The sequence below is a fragment of the Schistocerca americana genome, chromosome 2 (assembly GCF_021461395.2).
Source record: "Schistocerca americana isolate TAMUIC-IGC-003095 chromosome 2, iqSchAmer2.1, whole genome shotgun sequence".
NCBI lineage: Eukaryota > Metazoa > Arthropoda > Insecta > Orthoptera > Acrididae > Schistocerca > Schistocerca americana.
The window spans coordinates 589,685,229-589,708,951 of record NC_060120.1 but is presented as its reverse complement, the minus strand read 5'-3'; the positions used below and the strand labels follow the sequence as shown (position 1 = coordinate 589,708,951).

The following is a 23,723-nucleotide window of genomic DNA, read 5'->3' as shown; positions in this document are numbered from 1 at the left end:
TGGTCTGGCGTCTCCTTACAAGCAACAGGTCCCAGGTTCAAACTATTCAGTTCCCTAAAAAACACCCTCAGAGCGTCGTTGCGCGAAAGTGGTAGGGAGACACGATATAGAACAAACAGTCACCACGCAGAATGTTTAGACACAAGAAAGGTGACGAAATGAACTGCACTATCTACAGAGGAATCGCCCTACTGAACGTCTACTACAAGTTCTTGTCCAACTGTATACTGGTTAAAAGAAGTGATTGTTGAATATCAGGGGGGATTCAGAAAGGGCCGTTCAACTGTCGACAACATCTTTACGCTGCGATAACTCACCTAAGAGTTGTGGTAGTATGGCGAAGTACTTCATGTGCTTTTCAAAGATTTTAAGAAAGCGTATGACTGCATCCACTATGAGAGCCCGAGGAACTGCCTAACGGAGTTTGGAATACCTAAGAAACTCGTGAGCCTAGTTGGAATTTGTCTCACTGATTCAAATGGCAAGTGAAAGTGAAGCTCGGGAACCAACTCACGGAGAGCTTCAACATGAACACAGGGTTGAGACAAGGAGATTGTGTGTCACCGGTTTTATTCAACCTGACACTTGCACCGATAATGAGAGAAGTCTTTCGTTAAAGCTTCGAGGTTGTAGAGGGTGAGAAAATCACACGTGTCTCGTTTGTTGATGATGCGGCCCTATTGTCCAGATCTAAGGAGGAACAAATGCGGATGAGCGAAAGTGTAGAGGCGGAAGTAAGCAAAATTGGGCTCCTTGTGAATGAATCAAAGACGGAATATCTGGTGATGAGCAGGACCCATGCTTATTCAAGAGACACACTCCGGCCTTTGATAGTTGGAAACCGACCCTACAAAAGTGTTCGTGAATTTAAGTATCTGGGGTAATATTTACAGAAGACGCAGCATGTGAAGCAGAAATCAAAGCGAGGATCCAAGTCGCCAACCGATCATACTTTGGTCTCAGTCAACTTCTTGCATCGCGTGGTCTCTCTAGGAACTTAAAACTCCAGCTGTATAAAACAATGATTAAACCTGTAGTACCGTATAGTTGTGAAACTTGGAGTGTCCGGGAAACAGATTTGAACAATCTTCTTGTTTTTGAGTGGAAAGTCTTAAGAAAGATCTTTGGTCCGGTAAAAAATGAGGTCACTGGAGAATGAAGGATCAGACATTATTGTGAACAAGACGAAATGTACAATAGACCAAACGTTGTAGGACTGATGAGAAGCTGGTCATTGTGGCCGAGCGGTTCTAGGCGCTTCTGTCTGGAATCGCACTGCTGCTATGGTCGCAGCTTCGAATCCTGCCTCGGGCGTGGATGTGTGTGATGTCCTTAGATGTTAAGTCCCATAGTACTCAGAGCCATTTGAACCTTTTGAACTGATGAGAACCAAGCGTCTTGTATGGGCAGCACATGTCAGTCGGTTGGATAAATGCTGATGGCCTTTGAAAGCTATGGATTATACTCCCTGTGGAAGACGCCCAATAGAAAGACCAAAGAAGAGATGGAGGGATGGAATCTATGAGAACTTGCTGCAGATTGGAATAGAGAATGATTGGCGCCAGGAGGCACAAAACAGAACCCAGTGGAGGAGGAACCTTTTAGCAGCGCACGGTCTTTTCGGCCTGATCGCATAAAGTAAAGTAAGTACTGACCACGGAGAAGCCCTCGGACGTTGGCGCGCTAGAAAGATACCGCTGTGGTTATAATCTTTGCAGCTACTCATGGAGGTACAGTGTGGGCTGTAATTATCATACATCAGCGAGACTTGGTAGATATGCTAATGTGTTAATGTGGAACCCATTTACGCTGAAAAAAGATTAATTCCAGTTTTGGCCACCAGGTTCAAATCTGGCGCTGTACACGATTTGTATGACGGTATAACATACATGCTATCATTTGACAAGCCATAACGTGAGTGAAGAGTATAGCTATCGAGAAGAGAGGCCGTGCACTGTTAGTGAATCTGTTTGACATGAATGGCAGCAATTACATTGCTGCATTGAGAGAGTATCGTCAACTGAAAGGTCTGAGGAGACACCCGATGTCATTAAACGGTTAAAAGAAGATGTTAACGAAATTCGAAAACACACGTGAGCTTGATAAAGCACCTGAAAGAGGAAGGCGTCCTATCCCATTGGAAGTTGTTAACGAGGTAACTAACCATTCAGCACATGTCCCAGGCGGTACTAGTGCTCGTACAGTGTCACGAGAATTGTCCATCCCGTGACCAACAGTACGGAAAGTTTTGCGGTGTATGGCACAATGCTAACCGTACAAAATCTAAACGGTGCAGCAACTTAAACCTCATGATCCGCAGTACCCTTCTGAATTTGCTATTCGGTTTCTGATACGGATCGAGTTTGATGGCATGTAGCTGGACAATATTAAGTGGAGTGGTGGGGCACATTTTGCACTACAGGGAGCAGTGAATACACAGAAGTGCCGAAACCGGGCTACTTTTAAGTCGCGTGTTATACATGAAGAGCCATTGCAGACGCTCTATGTGACTGTATGATATGGATTCACAAGCATCTTTGTTCGCGGTCCGTTGTTGTTTGAAGAGGATACCGTGATGTCTGTGTGTTGTCGAGGCCTTTTTGTGCAGCATGTGATTCCAGCATTGAAAGAGCGCAACTTTGTGGTAACCACTGTTTTCATGCAAGATGGGGCGGCACCTCATGTCGCTCGCCCAGTGAAAGATCTGCTTAACGCAACCTTCCATGAACGTCTTAGCTCTAGACGTTTTTCAGGTGCAAGGCCTGCAAGATTACCTGATCTGAATCCATGTGATTTTTGGCTTTGGGGTGTCTAAAAGAACACTTTTACCAGGAAACGCTCGGTCTTTGGCTGATCTGGAGAACAGAATGCAAGAACACGTTGCTCAGTATCTACCGGAGCTGCTGCGAGCAACTGTTGATCATGTTTTACAGATAAAGCATCTGTCGACGTCTCCAGCGCTCATATTGGACAAATTGTTTAACTGTCGGCTTATAACAAAATCAACAATACACCTTACTCATTTTTTTGACCTTTTTTGCCCACGTCCAGTCCCTAACCCGTTACATATGGAAACATTTCTGTGCGTTTTCTTGCATTCGCAGGGAGAAATTTGAACCTGGTGGTCAAAACTGGAACAGTTTTTTTTTCTCTCTCCAGCGAAAATGTGTTCTGCATTAACGCATTAGTGTATCTACCAAGTTTGACTTAACACGATAATTACAGCCGACACTGGACGTCTGTGAGTAGCTTCACTTCAGATACAACCACCCGCCACAATCTGCATGAGCGAGCTCGACTCCAGCCCACCACCAGCAGTTGAAGGTGAAGCTTTGACAAAGCCAACCACTCGCGCTGACGAAACGTCAAAAAGGTCATCAAACCATTGTTAGCTGAAGAACCCGTGACAGAAGCGAACAACTAATTTGTCAACGAATGGCCACGAAAATCTTAATAATTTTGTACTTTACGGTGCCAGAGGGTTCTCGGACTGTCATCAAGAAGACGCTGGAAGCAACAATAGACGGCTCTCTTGTCAGGTGATACAGTAGTTATCACCAGGGTTTCCAATAGGCATTTGGCAAGAGCTACATCGGCCCAAAGCGACACTGGCATCGGGCGGTTTGCTCTATGAGCCAGTGTGACCCGTACTACCTTACACTCGTACACCTGTCGGATATTTCGTTATTTTCTATCCTTCTCAGTGTTGCAGTTATAACTGCGACCAATAAATTGAAATATAGATAAGAACAGAAACTTTTTCCTCTAAGTAGTTTTCCACGCTTGTTTAGGCAAATAGGCTGGTTTAGGCTCGTTTAGGGTCGTTGGGCTGGTCCCCAATTTCCGCCTCAGAAAACGCAATACAAAAACAGTTGAAATACAATCTGACGAAGGACAAAGTTTACACGATTCACGACTTCCTTCGCTTGGGGGGACGTGAAGGGTATCCGGCCGCAAAAGTCAAATAAATATAAAGCCGTTAAATTTTAAAAATCTGTCAAATTTTGACAGCCGAGTCCGAACTAGACGGGGCTAAGGCTAACAAAACAGAAGAATAAGACAGAAAATTGTCGTTAATGTTGAATACGAAAATAAAAAGTACATTCTTCCTTCATCGATGCTCATCTGTAACCGCAACGAGGCCTTTCGCTGCGACAGGTTCAGCACGTGGGCGGTGAGCCTGGGAGGCATTCGTCGCAGCGGCAGTGAGTCCGGCCACGTGACCATCAACACTAGGTCGACGACGGTGCACTCCGGCTACAACGCCAATACGCTCAACAACGACATCGCCGTCATCTTCCTGGGCACCAACGTGCAGCTCAGCAGTAAGTCCACACGTATGACCATAATTTAGCGTACACAAAAATAAAATTGAACTGTTTTTGACACTGCTTAAGAAAGAATATACATATATTGTCTGGTTTTTTGGACACGTCTAAAGAAAGACAGACACAATTTTTTGATCCAGCAGCCACTATGAATTAACACGCCAAGGAAAGAGGGACATTGGCTGCAAGCGGGCATTGAGTTAAACAATGGGGAAAGTTGAAAATTTGTGCCAGACTGGGATTCAAACCCAGGTCTCGTGCTTACAAAGGCAGATGAACTGACCACTGCACCATCTGGACACAGTGGTCACACCACACGCCAGACCGAAAATCTCAACTTATACACCCACTACTCATGTAGTGCCAGTTGCCTATTATTCTCACTACCGCGGTATTTCTCTGATTCCTGGAAGAGTTCAAGTCTGGTATAAATCCACACTGTAGAGATTGTTGGCGGTTCTCATCTTAATCATAGATATACGTGTTTTCTATTCTTCCTGACAATGATCTCTTAACAGGAATCGGAAAAATGCCGTGAGTAATGAGGGAAACGGGCAAGGGGCGCTACATTAGTAGGGTGTGGAGAAGTAGAGACTTTGGGGTTGACGGGAGGAGTTCAGCGTACTCCGTGCAGCTGAGCTGGCTAGCTCTGTGTGCGGATGGTGTAGAGATCAGTGCATCTGCCTCGTAAGCAGGAGACTCAAGTTCGAATCCTGGTCCAGCACAAATTTTCATCTTTCCTCTTTGATTTAAATCAATTTCCGCTTGCAGCCAATGCCTGATTCCTTTGTGTCTTAACTACTTAAGAATGTTCCGAAGCGACATCGAACGTGTGCCAAGCAACCTATAATTATTATATTTAGTTCTGTACGTGGACATAAGAATAACACAGTGAAAAGTGCTTAACACGAAACTGAAGGGGTTGAAAAATCGTTTGGAGTTAAAGGAATTCCCTGTTAAACGATGAAACATAAGAAACATTGGAGTTTAATGCGTGATCATCACAGATAGAGCACGGACTCGGATTACAGAACGAAATCGACAGTGCCCTTTTCAAAGCAACCATGTCGACATTTGCCTGGAGCGACTTTGGAAAATCACAGAAAACCAGAATGTGGATGGCCGGACGCGTTTTAGAACCGTCGTCTTCCCGAATGAAAGTCTACTGTGCTAAGCACTGCGATATCTTGCTCGTCAGAAATTCGACTTCCTGCTAAAGTTTACTCTTGTAGGTACAAACTGTTTTTTGAAAGTTTATAGTGAGTATGTTACTGAATTTTGAAGTATCATTTCCAGCATCAAATTTTCGACGAATTATTCGATAACGTCCATCGTTTTAGCCATTTCGCCACTCTAAAGAGCTTTCAAACAGCTGAGCATCTTTTTAATGATGTTCTGCGTTTATGATATGTTTGAGACAGGAACTGCGGTATTAATTGTCAAATTCGTTGCCGTCCCCTTAAAATCCTTCACGGTGTATTGCTTCATCATGTTACAAAATACTTAAAATCCTAAAATAGTAAAGTGTGAGACGTTTTGGCTATGATGTAGCGGCCTACCTCAAGGCGTTGATTCCTTTGAGAAGTGGCTGCTTGTGTATGTTACGTTACTGAAGCTATCACGATACCACCGAGGTCAAATTTCTTAGATTATTTGACCCTAAGACAACACTGAACTGTTTTAGGAGTGACGCGGTGGGAATGTATGCAGAACTGGCTTCGTGTTTCCGCCAGTGACAGCGGGGAAACGAGGTTCCCATCTACTGCATCAAGTTCATCGAACAAAAATGTAAATGTCATGTGACACCGTTGATTGGGAAATTCAGCCGCCTATCGACAAAGGTATTGTTAGCCTACATCGGCAAAGTTCTGTGAAGGTTCTTATCCGCCTTGGCTGCAGGACTACTGCAAAACCACTGCCGCCCCAAGGATATGGTATAATTCCCAAGAACAGCCTGCCAAAAATACGAACCCAGTGATCGCTTAATACTTCCTTTGCGTGTGCTGGCCCCGTTTCTTGCGGATATGCGAGTTGTGTGTGTATTAGTAGAGTGTTGGTGAGTGTAATGGTGATACTGTACGCCCTTGCCGGCCACGGTTCTAGGCGCTTCAGTCCGGAACCGCACGATTGCTACGGACGCAGGTTCGATTCCTGCCTCGGGCATGGATGTGTGCGATGTTCTTAGGTTGGTTAGGTTTAAGTAGTTCTTAGTTCTAAGGGACTGATGACCTCATATGGTAAGTCCCATAGTGCTCAGAGCCATCTGAACCATTTTGTACGCCCTCCTAAAATATTTCCTAAAATGTTTCATTAATTGTCTTTCACGTTAGTAACGTTCATTCAGATCGCAACATACGTAATGCACCCCCCCCCCCCCCCTCCCATTTCACTGATGGAGAATTCTTGTGCTTCGATACAGCTACAAGTAAGTTTTGTGTAATGCCTTGATCGCGCGATTGCGGTTTTGTGTTCCTCGTAGGCAATACACAGACTGCTCAGAAACATTCTGAAAAGCCTTTAAGCGCGTTGCATGGTATTTGTGCTTTGAAATAACTGTTACGAAAAGAGATTCGATACGTTGCTCGTTTACAAGTTAATTAGCGTTGAAGTTAGACAATCAGGCGCAAATTCAAGCGGCTCGCCAGATACAATAATTAGTGTCAGTCGTTCTAAAGGCATAGGTTATAGCGCACTATACGGCTCAGCCTTTGGTTCGGGTTTTATCCTTACTACCCACGTCCAATTTTTGTACAGCTATCCTGTTCGGGTTAAGGAAACCAAACGAAGAACATATTTAACGACATCGTCTCTGGCGGGCCCCTTTAATCTACGCGGGCAACGGACCGACAGGCTAACTTCATTGCTAATTAACTCGGAAACGGCGTGAGGTACCGGACTGCTTTCTAGACAGTCAGTTGCCAGCATAAGCTACCCTACAACACCCTTTCAAGTTTTCTAGACTGTTTCTGCCCATCCTGTACAAGCTCTATAGCTATTAATTTAATATCGTGATGTTCTGGACTATCATCAACCATAACTATGACTTAATCTTTTTTGAAAATCGAATTTGGAAATCCAGTCTGTCAACATAACAACCACCATCCACAATGTTTTACTGGTCTCTTATTACTTAAACATAATGGTTTTAAACTTGTCTCATGGAAAATTACTACCTTTTTGAGAGCCATCCGAATTGCATCCTATCAATACCACAGACCTATCTTTAAAGAGTTTTCTTCCCCGTGAATGATGGTTTTATCGGGTAAATGATTGTAAATGAAGCAGCTTTCGACTGTCTTGGAAACATTTTTCGCTTCATATTTGTAGTTGTAGTAAAAATTTTGAATACTGTGGTTTTCACTTTCTTTTACAATCTGAGCAGCCTGCATACGCAAAAAATTCAATATTAATTTGCTACACTAACTAATCAGCCTTATCCAGCAAAAAAGTGGTCTGATATGGGTGCATTCTGCGACCTAACGTGTTTGAACGAAAAAAGCAACACAGCGTGTTTAGCAGTTCTTATATTTCTCCTCCATAACTGGAAAATATTGCGCTCAAACGTTGCCTTAATTTGATTTCTGTTCTTTTTAATTAACGCTGACAGTGTGCAGTTAACAAAGCCAATATCTTTTCTGATTTTCTTTTCTGACTCTCATCTTTCATCAATTGCCTTTGTAGCACTATTCTCATTTCAAGCAAAATTTCGATTTGTTCTGGGTCGATTTTCTACAATTGCGAGTGCAAAATAAAATTACAGCAGCTGTATACAAAAACAAATAACATGAGCAATCTGACACAAAATTCATTGATTATAACTCACAAAACATATAAATCGCCGAATTCTAAATGCTGTAGCAAAGGCAGTACCTAAAGACAAGTGATAACAGTAACAAGAGGAGACATCGTTTACTTCGTTCTGCCTAGCGAAAAAAAGTCAAGAACTCTGAGTATCGTCGCGACTGCAGAAAGAAGGTGAGACTATATTTGTTCATCTGAAGATAATATTTTTTTCGAGTTAAACCTTTTAACCGTTTAATGACATCGGGTGTCTCCTCAGACCTTTCAGTTGACGATACTCTCTCAATGCAGCAATGTAATTGCTGCCATTCATGTCAAACAGATTCACTAACAGTGCACGGCCTCTCTTCTCGATAGCTATACTCTTCACTCACGTTATGGCTTGTCAAATGATAGCATGTATGTTATACCGTCATACAAATCGTGTACAGCGCCAGATTTGAACCTGGTGGCCAAAACTGGAATTAATCTTTTTTCAGCGTAAGTGGGTTCCACATTAACACATTAGCATATCTACCAAGTCTCGCTGATGTATGATAATTACAGCCCACACTGTACCTCCATGAGTAGCTGCAAAGTTTATAACCGCAGCGGTATCCTTCTAGCACGCCAACGTCCGATGGCTTCTCCGTGGTCAGTACTTACTTACTTTACTTTATGCGATCAGGCCCAGAAGACCGTGCGCTGCTAAAAGGTTCTTCCTCCACTGGGCTCTATTTTGTGCCTCCTGGCGCCAATCATTCTCTATTCCAATCTGCAGCAAGTTCTCATAGATTCCATCCCTCCATCTCTTCTTTGGTCTTTCTATGGGCGTCTTCCCCAGGGAGTATAATCCATAGCTTTCAAAGGCCATCAGCATTTATCCATCCGACTGACATGTGCTGCCCATACAAGACGTTTGGTTCTCATCAGTTCAAAAGGTTCAAATGGCTCGGAGCAGTATGGGACTTAACATCTGAGGTCATCAGTCCCCTAAAACTACTTAAACCTAACTAATCTAAGGACATCACACACATCCACGCCCGAGGCAGGATTCGAAGCTGCGACCGTAGCAGCAGTGCGATTCCAGACAGAAGCGCCTAGATCCACTCGGCCACAACGACCGGCTGGCAGTGGTCATAATGGTCTGGCTGATTAGTTTGTATCTGCCAGTATATCTTGTACACCTGACATCAAACAAATTCGCAATCTGAGAACAAGTGTCGTAATGTTTTTATTGGAGTTTATTGTACCTTTACTCTATAATATATGCCTTGTTTGAAGAAAAAATTCTGATTCCTATGTCTTTTTCGTTATGTATAACCAACGAAATTCTTGGTGTGAGGCGTAATCCTTTTAATTTTGATGCTTGTCTTAAAAACATCGGCCTGCACTTGATTTACAGGTTCTGAGAATCATTGCTTATATTCAAAAAAACATTTGTCTTTTTCAGCAGATTTTAAAGACTCATCTCAGTGTAATTGGTCTTCACGATTGGTTTTGACGTCCCTACGTAAACAGGTCCTTCGTGGCTATTTTTAGCTTTGTCCCTTGTTTGTTGGAATCCACTAGCAGGTTCAAATGGCTCTAAGCACTATGGGACTTAACATCTATGGGTAGCAGTCCCCTAGAACTTAGAACTACTTAAACCTAACTAACCTAAGGACATCACACAACACCCAGTAATCACGAGGCAGAGGAAATCCCTGACCCCGCCGGGAATCGAACCCGGGAGCCCGGGCGTGGGAAGCGAGAACGCTACCACACGACCACGAGCTGCGGACAATCCACTAACAGGCACTGATTTTTAGATAGTTTAGCTGATCTAACTGATTTACACAGAAGTTCTATGAACATGAAGCTATTCTTTTAAACGAAACATCCAAGCTATGTCTTTTGCAGCAATATCAGATACAAGAAATAGCACGACAAATGTCCATTGAAAATGCATCGTCTCTTTTAATTCATATCGTTTTATCATCTACAGTTAAGGTCGAAATAAAAGGCATAGGAAATTTTCTGGACTAGTACTTCTTAAAAAACAGAGACCGTGCGCGATGGTTTGCACTTAACAGTATTTATTTAAGTAGTTAAAAAAGTATGGTTTCTCACAAACTGTGAGTTGAGTGCTGACATTTTTCGAATTCATTGTAATTATTCCGATCAACGACATTTCAAAATCAAGTATATGCCGTACGTTTATTCAAGTACTAAATTCATCCGTATGTGTTGACTGTTTAGGTATTTTCATCACTTGGTTCAAATGGCTCTGAGCACTATGGGACTCAACTGCTGTGGTCATAAGTCCCCTAGAACTTAGAACTACTTAAACCTAACTAACCTAAGGACAGCACACAACACCCAGCCATAACGAGGCAGAGCAAATCCCTGACCCCGCCGGGAATCGAACCCGGGAACCCGGGCGTGGGAAGCGAGAACGCTACCGCACGACCACGAGATGCGGGCATTTTCATCACTAGAGATGTTTTCAACAAAGTATTATCATAGATTTTGGGAACTGATTTCTCAAGGGGTTCTAAGTATCGATTCTTCCAGGGGAATATTTGGGAATGTAAAAGCATTTTTAAACTTCCTGGTAGATTAAAACCGAGTGCAACGCCAGCACTCGAACTTAGGATCTTACCCTCTCGCTTGTGTGCCCTAGCGACTGAGCTATCCAAGCACGACTCACGAGGCCCCCCCCTCCCCTCACAGCTTCACTTCCTCTAGAACCTTATCTTCTATCTTCCAAAGTTCACAAAAGTTCTCCTGCATACATTGCGGGACTAGCACTCCTGTAAGAAATCTGGGGCATGTGAAAGGAAACTTCCTGGCAGATCAAAATTGTATGCAGGACCGGCTCGCAGCTTTAACCTGCCAGCAGTAGCCCACATTCCTCTACAGGGTGAATATTCATTCTAAAAAGATTTTGTTTGTATCATTTCCCTGTATCTGACAATTTTTTCTATTCTTGCAGGTTACATCGCTCTGGTGAACCTGCCTTCTCGCTCACAGGCGGGCAACAGCTTCGAGGGCCAGTCTGCTACTGTCAGCGGTTGGGGTCTGACTGCCGATAGTAAGTACACACTCCCGTTCACAAGTGGCGGCTTCTTGTATGCTTATACTTCATTACACCTCACCACTGAAGTCCTTGCAGAAGAATCGTAAGGCAGTTAGCGACAATAAGTCTGTAAATGTAAGACTACGTTACAACGTGTAAAATTTTGAGTGATCTGAGTAAAAGTAGCACGCCTCTGAGTAACCTCGTCAGTGCCACAAGTTTGCTTGAGGTACCTTCTGGATCAGCAAAATCAAATAGGCCCGAGAGACGAAATGTACTACTACGGTACCAGAAAGATACTGTACTCAACCTGCCGCAATAATTACAATCAACTAACGCTGGGACCCACCACATGATCAACTGGACATGGCAGTTTCATAATTTGCTGACTGTATAAATCTATAGAAAAATACAAATGAATACTCATGACATACTGACAGATAGCCAAGAATAAGTCGGAACTTGCATTTCAAAATTGATTATTAAAAAAACATCACGGATGTAACAAGGAATACTACAGTCAGAATTGCAAAGTTTATAGAATACGGTATAGAGATACATGCTTAAGTATAACTTCTGCAAGAACTGAGTAAAGCTAACTAATATTAAATAGCGTGTAGGAGAGGTGCAGTTCATGAATACTGCCAGTTAACTTTTTGTGGAGAAGGGAACGGCGAATGCGAATTCACGCTCCAGTCAAGAATACAAAAGTGTCATTGAAGAGGTATGAAGGTGACATTCTTCTCCTAGAAGAAACTATACATGTAGTATGTGTTTTTTCGGCATAGTTATGGAACGTCTGAAGCAATTTGCACAAAATTTGGTACACATATGGCTATGTATGAGGAGACAGTTACCGACAGGGTGTAAAGTGATAACGTTTTAGTTCAGGAAACTTCAAACCAAGCTAGATACGAATAACTCATTATTTAAAAAATAATGCTGTAGCCTAAACACGCGTAGGGCAAGGGTGTGGATCTTAAGGGGATGACAGGAAAAAAATAAAAGTAAAACGAACGAGACTAGTGTCGATACCATAGTTTCTGGGGTTCCTGGACTGATTGGTGACATTCTGAACGAAAGTTGACCATTGGAGTTGGGGGTAGTAGAAATAAGTGACTTCTGTAGCTTTGAGAAAATTCAACTAAACTTATGTCTTCCTATATCAGTAAAAAAAGACCTCTGGTACCAGGATGCCCCCATAGTTCTCCGGGTAAGACATGAACATCAGAGTAGTGGAATAAACTGTAAGTAGAATGTGACGATTGTAGTGTCTAGGGTGAAATACTGGAGTTGTAAGGTGGAAGCAGAAACCACATTAGCATATAGAAGGAATCTATTAGCGTCAACAATTAAGCTAGATTTGGAGAAGACTGTTCTCAATAGTGCTACAGTTTAACTTGTTCATGTAAGACTGCAAAGAAAAGAACCATTAATTTTTTGTTGCAGGTGCCTCATAAGGATGTTACAATTTAAGTTAACAAATGAAATAGGTAATGAGGACGTGTTAGAAAGGATAAAAAACAACGAAATAAATCTGTAGAATATTGATAAGAGAAGAATCGTCGGATGACAGGACATGTGATCGGGCATTATTAAAATGTAAAAACTGAGGAAAATTGAAACCTTCAGCGCTGACTGTTGATACAGATCGGTAAAACAAGAGTATACAGAAACAAAGATAAGAATATGAATACTGCGTCCATGTAAGGCTTATGACTGTGAAAATGAGATACTAACCACTGGTTTTGGCTTTGCGGCTTCAGAGTACACATCGCATCTACTTCGTGCTGCTTATAGAATAATTTTTTTCTGGAAGATGCAGTGTACATTTCGCGTTGGAAGGTCATCAGCTAGCGTAGATTAACCAGCAATCTTTAGCGGATAATCGCCTCTGTATAACACATGAGAGAAGTTTATATTGTATATTCGAACTCGAACTAAAACTTATGATTCTCTGTTATTGCACTACCAGTTCAATAACAAGCCTCATAGCTTGAACTTGTCATTATTGGTTCTGTTAATACTCACTTAAATGTTGCATTTGTGAATAAAACCTAATATTATGTGACCCCTGTTGGTCTAATAAAGCAATACAAACAAATTATGTATGTTATGGGAAATATGTAATATGAATACATCACATTGATTTATTGACTGTGTTCGGCCCGCTAGCTGCTTTGCATTATCTGTGAAGTTTCGTGACGTAAAATCATAAAGAACTTATGTAATAAAATGGAACACTTGCAGACGTCCATTCGATGTTATTTATTGTGTAATTACCAGTTTCGGTGATTCATTATACCATCTTCAGGCCTTAACTGTGTAAACTCCAATCCTATACACGAACCCATCAGTGGCCAACATCTACGAACTGTACAGACAGCGATGTTGTGTCTGCAACTAATAACTAAGTTGTTGGCTTGAGTCACGACATCGCTGTTACAGAAGTCTACAGTAAAGGGTTCATAGATGTTGCCCACTGAAGGGGTCGTGTGTACGACTGGAGTTCACACTCTCAGAGTCAGTTATGGTCTGAATATGGTGTACTGAATCATCGAAACTGGTAGCTATATAATAAGTAACATCTAAAGGACGGCTGCAAGTGTTCCATTTTATTACGTAAAGCAAACCTCCAATCAGAAGGACGGACAGACAAAAACCATAAAGAACTGTCTTGGCAACTGAACAGTCAAACGGCAGCTTGATGCCACTAGTGAGGCTATCACCTGTGACAGCATTCGGGAAGGGTAAGAGGAGGCCGTGTGGTGTGTTTCCAGACGGCAACACGGCCAGCACGCTGCAGTACACGACGCTGAGCGTCATTTCCAACTCGCTCTGCCAGCAGTACTACGGAGGCGTCATCGTCTCCTCAACACTCTGCGCCACCGGCTCCAACCGACAGAGCACCTGCAACGTAAGTACCTCCCGTTGTACTCATTAAAACTAATACTGATTTTCTTTTAGTCGTCAGTCCTCTAATTGGTTTGATGCGACCCGCCACTAATTCCCCTCCCGTGTTAACCTCTTCATCTCAGAGTGGAAGTTGCAACCACAGACACAGCCTGTACATGTAATTATAGCAGTGCTGACCTATGTTGAAAATAGTAGGGTATCTTCGGAGTCCAATATCAGTTCACCGTAAGGAATGAGTATATAACTCAAGGAAGGGCAATAAGAGACATGAACTGAAACGACTGTCATATTGAATATACACCTTACGTTGTTTATAAAATACACTATTGGCCATTAAAATTGCTACACCACGAAGATGACGTGCTGCAGACGCAAAATTTAACCATCAGGAAGAAGATGCTGTGATATGCAAATGATTAGCTTTTCACAGCATTCACACAAGATTGGCGCCGGTGGCGATACCTACAACGTGCTGACGTGAGGAAAGTTTCCAACCGATTTCTCATACACAAACAGCAGTTGACCGGCGTTGCCTGGTGAAACGTTCTTGTGATGCCTCGTGTAAGGAGGAGAAATGCGTACCATCACGTTTCCGACTTTGATAAAGGTCGGATTGTAGCCTATCGCGATTGCGGTTTATCGTATCGCGACATTGCTGCTCGCGTTGGTCGAGATCCAATGACTGTTAGCAGAATATGGAATCGGTGGGTTCAGGATGGTAATACGGACCGCCGTGCTGGATGCTAACGGCCTCGTATCACTAGCAGTCGAGATGCAGGCATCTTATCCGCATGGCTGTAACGGATCGTGCAGCCACGTATCGTTCCCTGAGTTAACAGATGGGGACGTTTGCAAGACAACAACCATCTGCACGAACAGTTCGACGACGTTTCCAGCAGCATGGACTATCAGCTAGGAGACCATGGCTGCGGTTACACTTGACGCTGCATCACAGACAGGAGCGCCTGCGATGGTGTACTCAACGACGAACGTGTGTGCACGAATGGCAAAACGTCATTTTTTCGGGTGAATCCAGGTTCTGTTTACACTATCAGGATGATCGCATCCGTGTTTGGCGACATCGCGGTGAACACACATTGGAAGCGTGTATTCATCATCGCCATACTGGCGTATCACCCGACGTGATGGTATGGGGTGCCATTGGTTACACATCTCGGTCACCTCTTGTTCACACTGACAGCACTTTGAAGAGTGGACGTTACATTTCAGATGTATTACGGCTCCTGTACGGGCCTTTCTGGATACAGAAAATGTTCGACTGCTGTCCTGGCCAGCATATTCTCCAGATCTCTCACCAATTGAAAATGTCTGGTCAATGCTGGCCGAGCAACTGTCTCGTCACACTACGCCAGTCACTACTCTTGATGAATTGTGGTATCGTGTTGAAGCTGCATGGGCAGCTGTACCGGTCACGCCATCCAAGCTCTGTTTGACTCAATGCCCAGGCGTATCAAGGCCTTTATTACGGCCAGAGGTGGTTGTTTTGGGTACTGATTTGTCAGGATCTATGCACCCACATTGCTTGAAAATGTAATCACATGTCAGTTCTAGTATTATATATTTGTCCAATGAATACCAGTTTATCGTCTGCGTTTCTTCTTGGTGTAGCAATTTTAATGACCTGTAGTGTAATTTATACTGTTTCAGCTTTTTACTTAAATTTATTAGCACGACGTGTTTAGGCAGCATGTTGCTATCGCCAGGTGCTTTACAGTTACGAGCACATTAATCTGAAGTGCGATGAGGATTATTTGCTGGGTGTGTCAGTGAGATTCTATTCCCAAATTCAACCCTGTACGGAAGGATTAATTTGTTAAAAGTCAATTCTATGTTCACATTATTTAATTAATGTATTTACTCAGATTTTTATTGAAAATCAGTGTCTACCACACAGAGCACAATAATTAACACATCATCATCATCAATTTGGCACTTTCATATTGAGATGTTCATGTCCCAGAGCATACTACTAAGATAAACTTATTTCAGTTGCTGAGCGAGGGCAAGTTTTTTATATAAGCATATTTATGTCATGGAAAGCACCAGATAGTACAACTATTTCATATTTCTTTGCTATTCAATAACGTTGAGAGAATATGTTTTTATTTCAGTTAATTCTTTATATTAATAAAACAAGAACATAACCTTGGAGAAATTTTTGAAAAAAATTACATTGCTTCCTTCGACCTTGTGATTTAGCAGTATTTTACCATGTACTGTGCCATGAATGAATATTTCTAGTCCTCTAGTTCTTCATATGAGTTCAAGTGGCGCCCGTTGTTCTGTTCAAAGAAATTGGGGGAACGTGTGTAACAACGTCCGGTATGTTAATCTATTTTTATGAGGGCAGTCCTGTGGTCTTATTGCATGGCTTGAGAACTTCACTTTCAAAGTAGGCAACAATAAAAATCATTCCCCATTTACTAGTTGTACTATGCATTACATTGTCTGGTGAACTCTCAGAAGGAAGTGAGTACCAGTGTCCCAGTGTTTTCTAGTGAGGTACACAGATGGAAATTGTCATTTGCGGACGTTGTATTCAACCAAGCACATTCACTGCTATATCTTAACGCAGTGCAAGTTGCAAGGGCGGTCTGTTTCATCCAAAATGGATGGACTTTCTGTCGTATTGCTGCCGTTGCCAATGCCTCTTCATGTGTCATCCATAAATTGCGGATGGGCTGCAAGGAAAAAGATCAGTACACAAGGCGAGTTGACTAATTCCTCTGACGCATTATAACCCAACGTGAATACCGATATCTGGTCATCTCTGTGTTTCGTTGTCGTACGGATACCGTCAGAGCACTGCAAAACGACCTCAAAAGAGCCACAGAAGCCATTGTGTCCGGTCATATTGTAATTAATGGGTTACGGGATTGTACCTTACGACCCAGACGTCCTGTTAGAGCACCCCGCTTGATACAACATCCTGCAGTACGTCTTCATTTCCGCCGTTCCTGTGTCAATTGACGACTTTGTCACTAACGAAACATGTTATTCACAGAGGCGCCAGATATTCTATGACGCAAGGCGATGGCCTTGTTCGTGTGCGAAGGCCCATAGCGAGCGGCACCTGCCCAATGTTGTCCACGAAATCAACAGATTCTCAAGGTTCTGTGATGTTGTGTGGAGGCTTCAAAGTTGACAGCCGTACTGATCCTCTGTCCTTGGTCGCCTTGTCGCCAGGCGAACAGATCCTTCTAATGCCAGAGGCAATGAGACGGCCGTCAGCAGAGGTGTCTTTTGACGCCTGGACATTGAAGCAGTAGCACAGGATGGCACATATGTGGGACGTGCTTGACAGAGAAGTCCGTGGTCGCTCAGTTCCGTCACAGACTCTGCAAGAACTCTCATGGGGAGAATGGGAACGCACAGCATCTCCGGAGACTTAAACCGAGCTTGCCACGTAGGTGTCGGGCAGTGATAAACGTTCACGGAGATCATGCACCTTACTGAAGTGCTCGAAGTATACCGAGCTTGCCACGTAGGTGTCGGGCAGTGATAAACGTTCACGGAGATCATGCACCTTACTGAAGCGCTCGAAGTCCAATTAAAAGTACCCGGGTTAACGGGATGAATGACTGTTTCCACTTTGTTTTCGACAGCTGTTGGAAAGTTCAGTTCTTTTTATATAACCAATAGCGGATGTAATGGTGTTTTTTGTGTGTCTAATTTATGGAAGACAAAGGTATAATTTGGTAACATATCCAGTCCTCAGTTATTGCTCAGTGGAGTATGGGAGCGCCCATAGTCATGTTCCCCTAATTCTTTTGACATATATATAAGATCATTCGTGATATGCTGGAATTGGTGGCCGGTGTCCTTAATGTGGGTACCTGTTGCTAATTTTGCATAAATGTTTATGTTGAAGGCATTTTTGTCTTCATTGTACGATTTTTAAGAAATCTCTCAAGTTTGGCCTATATAAAAGGCTTTGCATGTACTGAAGTAACTGAAGCAGTATAAATTATTTTGTAAACTTATAATGCATTCGCTGACCTCAATCAGTTTCAGACAATGTGAATCAATTTAAGTATAAAGCTATTTAGTATGTCATCGGCGTGAAAACAAAAATGATATATAAAGCGTGGGCTATCCCGGATTAAACTTAACTCGCCATAACTGTAGATTCGCCAAACTGACAGTAGCATTCCAGGACAGCGATTTAAAGGACTTATAGCGGCACTACTTTAGAAGTTTAGCGCTACACTGTCATGTTTGGGACTACGTGTTCTGGCCTACACCAGTCAGAGATTATACGGTGTGGTCACGTTGCAGGGTGACAGCGGCGGCCCCATGGTGATCGGCTCGACGGGCAGCTTCACCCTGATCGGCGTCGTCAGCTTCGTGTCGAACGCTGGCTGCTCGAGCGGCGCTCCGTCCGGCTACGCCAGGGTCACCTCCTTCCTCGACTGGATCTCCAGCACCGCCGGCGTCAGCATCTCGTAAGGGCACCACTCTAGTGACCGGCTGTTCCAGCTTCCTCAAGAACAGAAACTGTAAACAACACAGTGTTCGAAATAAATAATTCAGTAAATGTAATGTCGTATTTACTGATTTCGTGCACCTTCAGACGTACATCCGTTACATCATGGTATCAGTTTTGCAATGCAATTCTCTTTCAATGTGCCCATTAGACACATTATATTTGGAAATTCCTTATCGAATTCAATAATCTCATTCCTATGCACAACACATACACAGAAACGGCACATAACGAGGCAGCACTGTGGTGTTGAAACGACAGGAAATGACAAACAGAAAATCCGTTACCGATTTCGTCATTATCCATAAATAGTAGTGATTCTCCAGCAGAAGGAGATTCTTACTCATTGGTCTAAAGATGACCACAGTAGTGGTCGAAACCGGTCACCGTAATAAATAAATTGTGATCAAGACTGTTTTTGAGAGTAAATAAACAAATAATTTTTGAAGCAGACAGTAGGAACTCGAATGTGTCTTTGCTAGTTTTCCTAATGACGTGCATATCGATTCAACGAAAAAATGGCTCAAAGTAGTGCAACAGTTATGTCATAAAAACTGACCGCCGGCCGGCCGTCACAGAGACTAAATCCAAGTCGTCCACTTACGGTGGCCAGTAAAACTGATCGCCCCTGACAACTCTCTAAGTCCGGCCATCTGCACAATCTGGCAACACTGTAAGATGCGCAAGTGTTAGGAGGAAGTGTTGTCTACTTCAAAGATGTTCTCGGATTGTGTGAGCTCGTGCTCTAGTGGTAATCGTCGTGCATTCTAAACTTATGGTCGCCTGTTCGCGTCCAACTGTTTTTTTTTTTTTAAACACATTTCGGCCCTCGTCTAAAGTTATGAGTCTGATTGAACATCGAAGATAATTCGCTTGACATTCTACCCACCAGCAATAACAAGTATTCCAGAAACAATTCCGCAGGACAGCTCGTGGCTGCGTCTCGATCGTAACAACTTACGCTCGAACTTTTCCTCGGGCTGCAGCGGCTACCGGCCACCGGCCAGACACCACTCGGCGCCTGAAATCCGACGCCGCCCATGTGAACGCGGCGCGACGCTGTCAGTGTATGTATCAACTGTCATTTTCGAATTTGAAGTTCTTGTTATCATCTTGCAGTTAAGCATTGGATTTTGCATACTTGAAAATCATGAACTACGGTTAAGCGTTGCAAAACTGAGTCGCAAGTGGAAAAAGGCGTACCATCTGCAACACAACGTTTACTTTTGATATAACAGAGGAGTGAATGCAGAGGAGGCAACTAGAAAGATTTGAAATGTGTATGGAGCGAGTGCTTTTGGGAAAAATACGCCAGAAAAAGATATTCTTCTTTCAACAAAGATCGTTCTGGCATTAATGATTTTCCACATTAACGAAGTCTCGACTACTGATATATGTGATAGATTACCATTTTACCATCATGCGACATTTGCATTCAACAGGCAAAGTTCAGAAGTCTGGCGTAGGAGTACTGCATGCTCTAATTCGAAACAACAAAAATCATGGAGTGACTATTCTTGAACGTCATCAGGTCGCTCATTGAGCATTCCTATGCAGTACTGTTATTGGTGACGTGTTATGATGCATTTAACGTTAACTTCCTAAGAAGAAATGAAAGGCTGAGCCCCACCAAAAGACGTAAACTCGAGCAAACAGTAATGTGAACACAATATTTTACTCTGATAGCTCCAAAGTGTGTTTTGGGCTACGAATTATGCCCCAAGGGGTGTGTGCAACACAGCTGGAATTTTTTCCCAACAACTGAGACACCTTTCGGTCGCAGTGCAAGAAAATCGAGCAATAAAATTACATCACCTGTGCTACTGCATGATAATGCACTCTGTTGATCTGAGAAACAAAACTATCCAGGAGATTGATAAGAAAGTCGTCTCTCAGGCACTTGTATTGATAGGGAAGTCCTCTCTCAAGCACTTGTCCCTCTCGACATATATTCGTAAAATTTTACCTTTTCCGCTCTTGATCGATCAACCGTCAAGGCAACTCATTTCTAGACGAAAATACTCGTAAAACTACACTGGTGTAATGACATCGTTAGAACCAGTGGGTTTCTACGGGAGTAGAATTTGTAAACAACACTAGCATTGTCAGATTGTTTTTGATATCGTGTAAGAAAATTCTGCTGCTGATTAATTTCTCTTTGATGAGCACTGTAGCGTTTAGTATACTACTGGAAAATACAATTAAAGTATTCACTGTACTAATTCAAATTAAATTCAGCTTACTACAGAAACATCACGACGGCAGTCTATCTTAATAAAGCAATAAGTTAAAAAATGGTTCAAATGGCGCTGAGCACTATGAGACTTAACTTCTGGAGTCATCAGTCCCCTAGAACGTAGAACTAGTTAAACCTAATCAACCTAAGGACATCACACACATCCATGCCCGAGGCAGGATGCGAACGTGCAACCGTAGTGGTCGCGCGGTTCCAGACTGTAGCGAAGCATTAAGTGTCTGTAAGACGATTTAGCCTATTTTAACACGAATTAGTAAGATGTTACCGACTTTTGACACCGAAAAGATCTGTATTTACTTCACTTCCTGTATCATTCGCAAGTATTATGAAATGTGGCTTTTCATAGATAAAATTATGTATTCGCATCAACAAAAAATATGTCGGCAGAAAACAAAAGTCGCATTATGAAATTGGCAGTACCGTAAGGTTTTCGCTCTGACACTAAAGGTTACTGAAAGTAGCAAGACGAATTTTGCTCGAGCGTTGTCTTACGATTCCCTTATCGAGTTTGTATCTGCCTGCTACAAAACAATTAAAAATCTGGCTTTCAGTGAGTCTCGAAAGGCGAACGAAAGCAGCTTGCACCTGATAGCCAAGCATGTTACCTGGGAACTTGTTTTTTCCTAAAGTGGGAAGACATCCTTTTGAGGTTGAATTGTTGGCAAATGTCAGTCAGACGTGTGCCGTTGGTCTAAGCGTTTCGGTGTGTTGAATTTGTTCCAATGATTTTGCTACAGCTTTTTTCTGTCCCAAATAGAGAGTTGAAGTCTCCCATTAGTATGTTCACGTCATCTTGGTGAATTTTGCTCATAGTATTTTCGAGTGTGTTAAAGAATTATTCGACATTTTCGGTGCTTTTATTATTTTCGATGTTGGTAGGGGCACGTGCATTGATGTGAGTATATTTTTTACTAGGGTTCTGAATGAGCATAGTCATAAGTCGGTTGTTGGTGGGCCGCTCAGTCTTAATGAGGATATCCGACTACTACTCTCATCATATGATAGGCTGGGTAAACCACATTCTTAATCGGATTGTTGAATCTAGATCATTTATGTATCACAGGGCCTGAATTCTTAAACACTGTGGAATATAATAATCCAATGTGCTTATTACAAACACGTTATTTAAATATAAGTATATGAACTAACGAGATAACAGTTTATTTACAGGAGCAGAGCCCCATCAATCATAGCAGAGCAGTGCGAGATTGGTTTCAGGGCCAAGAGAGAAAGCTGTTGCCATTTGTTCCACGATCACCGAACATCAACCAGATAGAGAATATGTGGGCAGAGGTAACAAGGTCATTGCCATGTGGACCTACAAATGCAAGCGACGTTTGGACGTATATAGAAAACGTATGGTGGGAAGTAAATCAACAGACTACACTGTCGACGACTTAATGAAATCAATGCCCCTACACCTTCGAGAAATCTTACGTAATGATCGTTGGTGGGTTGGTTACTAAAAGTATACTCGTCCACAAAACTCATGTGGACAATTATCTGATAATCGGTCAAGCTTTTCTTTGTCGCAACTCTTTAGCATACAAGTCCATTTACTTTCAATCTCCTCCTTACAATTCTTGCAATGCAAGGTAATTGTAAAATCTCATCCACTCGACGCCAAATCAGGAATTGACTGGTTCATGTGTTGTTCAACACACAGTAGTTGTCTCCCTCACTGGAATAAATGACTGTGTGTGTGTGTGTGTGTGTGTGTGTGTATGTTTTCGTGTTCACGCACAATCTGAATCAATACTACTAACGTTAGAGAGACAACCAACAACAAATATTGCATCAAATATGACTGTTAAGTATTTTAATGCGATGGGAAGTTACAAACTGAATTTTTACTCAACCCACGTCCTGCGTATTACGTTAAGTAAGATGTATTAATTCCATAGTATCATTAGCAGAGGCAGTGCGATCTTCTTGTCGAGGCTCGCGACAAGTACAGCGATTAGCTGTGCCCAATGCCGCCGCGATTTGTTTATGTTGGCTGAGCGTGGACACTGCAGCAGACCCTTCGCCATAAACAGAAAGAAATCACCTTGGCTCTGACTGCAGTGAGCGGATATCACTGCCTGCGAGTTTTTTTAGTAACCAACGTGAGACTCTACTCACAGTTGCCATGGAGCAATTGCAACGGGTATCACGTCATTAGTCATCAGAACATTAACCAGTGATGAAATGTCCACTCTATTTGTATCCCAAGAAAATAGCATCCTTCTCACATAGGAACGTGAGGTGATATCAAAATTTATCCAACATACATAAATTAACTGCAAGGCTTTCATGTATGCAGTAATAGGACACAAGGAAATATTATGTCTTGGAAGCGTATATTTCATTTCCTCTTCTCATATTAACGCCCTTGTTTTAGTATGAAGTGAGAAAATAAACACGAAAAACTAGTTCCTGAGAAGCATATAAGTCATTACCTCTTCTCATATTATAACTTTTGTTTTAGTATGAAGTACAAAAATAAACAGTTTAGGGTTCTGGAGCGTAATATGACACCAGATTCGTTTCGTAAGCGCTATCGGAAACGCAAAAACAGGGAGCAGTCCATTCTTTTGTCCAACAGTCTGTTTCCTTTCATGCATTACTCTTGCTAGGAGATTCTAATTTAAGGACTTGTGGGCATCAAGTTTTTCAGCAGAATAAGCCTTATGTTATAGTGCTAATTACGGTATGGAAAAAATGCAACAAAGACGAGTTCCCCTAAAGCAGTAAGGATATTTGCCATATGTCTATATTCAGCAATGACTGCCAGCTGCCACAACACTTCACTAAATCCATGCGGCAGGCAACACAACTGTGCGTGCACTTGAGACTTCATTCAGCAAGACGTCAGGAGATGGATGGAAACGT

General features: G+C 42.6%; 1 protein-coding gene across 1 annotated transcript in view; it reads left to right on the top strand.

The window, feature by feature from the left end:
- The window catches only part of LOC124594213 (brachyurin-like), a 38,051-nt gene extending 19,403 nt beyond the window's left edge, over positions 1-18,648 (top strand). The window contains exons 2-5 of the mRNA XM_047132573.1: positions 4,159-4,325; positions 11,086-11,184; positions 13,950-14,086; positions 18,385-18,648. Of these exons, the coding sequence (XP_046988529.1) occupies positions 4,159-4,325; positions 11,086-11,184; positions 13,950-14,086; positions 18,385-18,555 (574 nt within the window). The 3' untranslated portion in view covers positions 18,556-18,648. The remainder of the gene's footprint in view (positions 1-4,158; positions 4,326-11,085; positions 11,185-13,949; positions 14,087-18,384) is intronic.
- Positions 18,649-23,723: the final 5,075 nt, after the last annotated feature.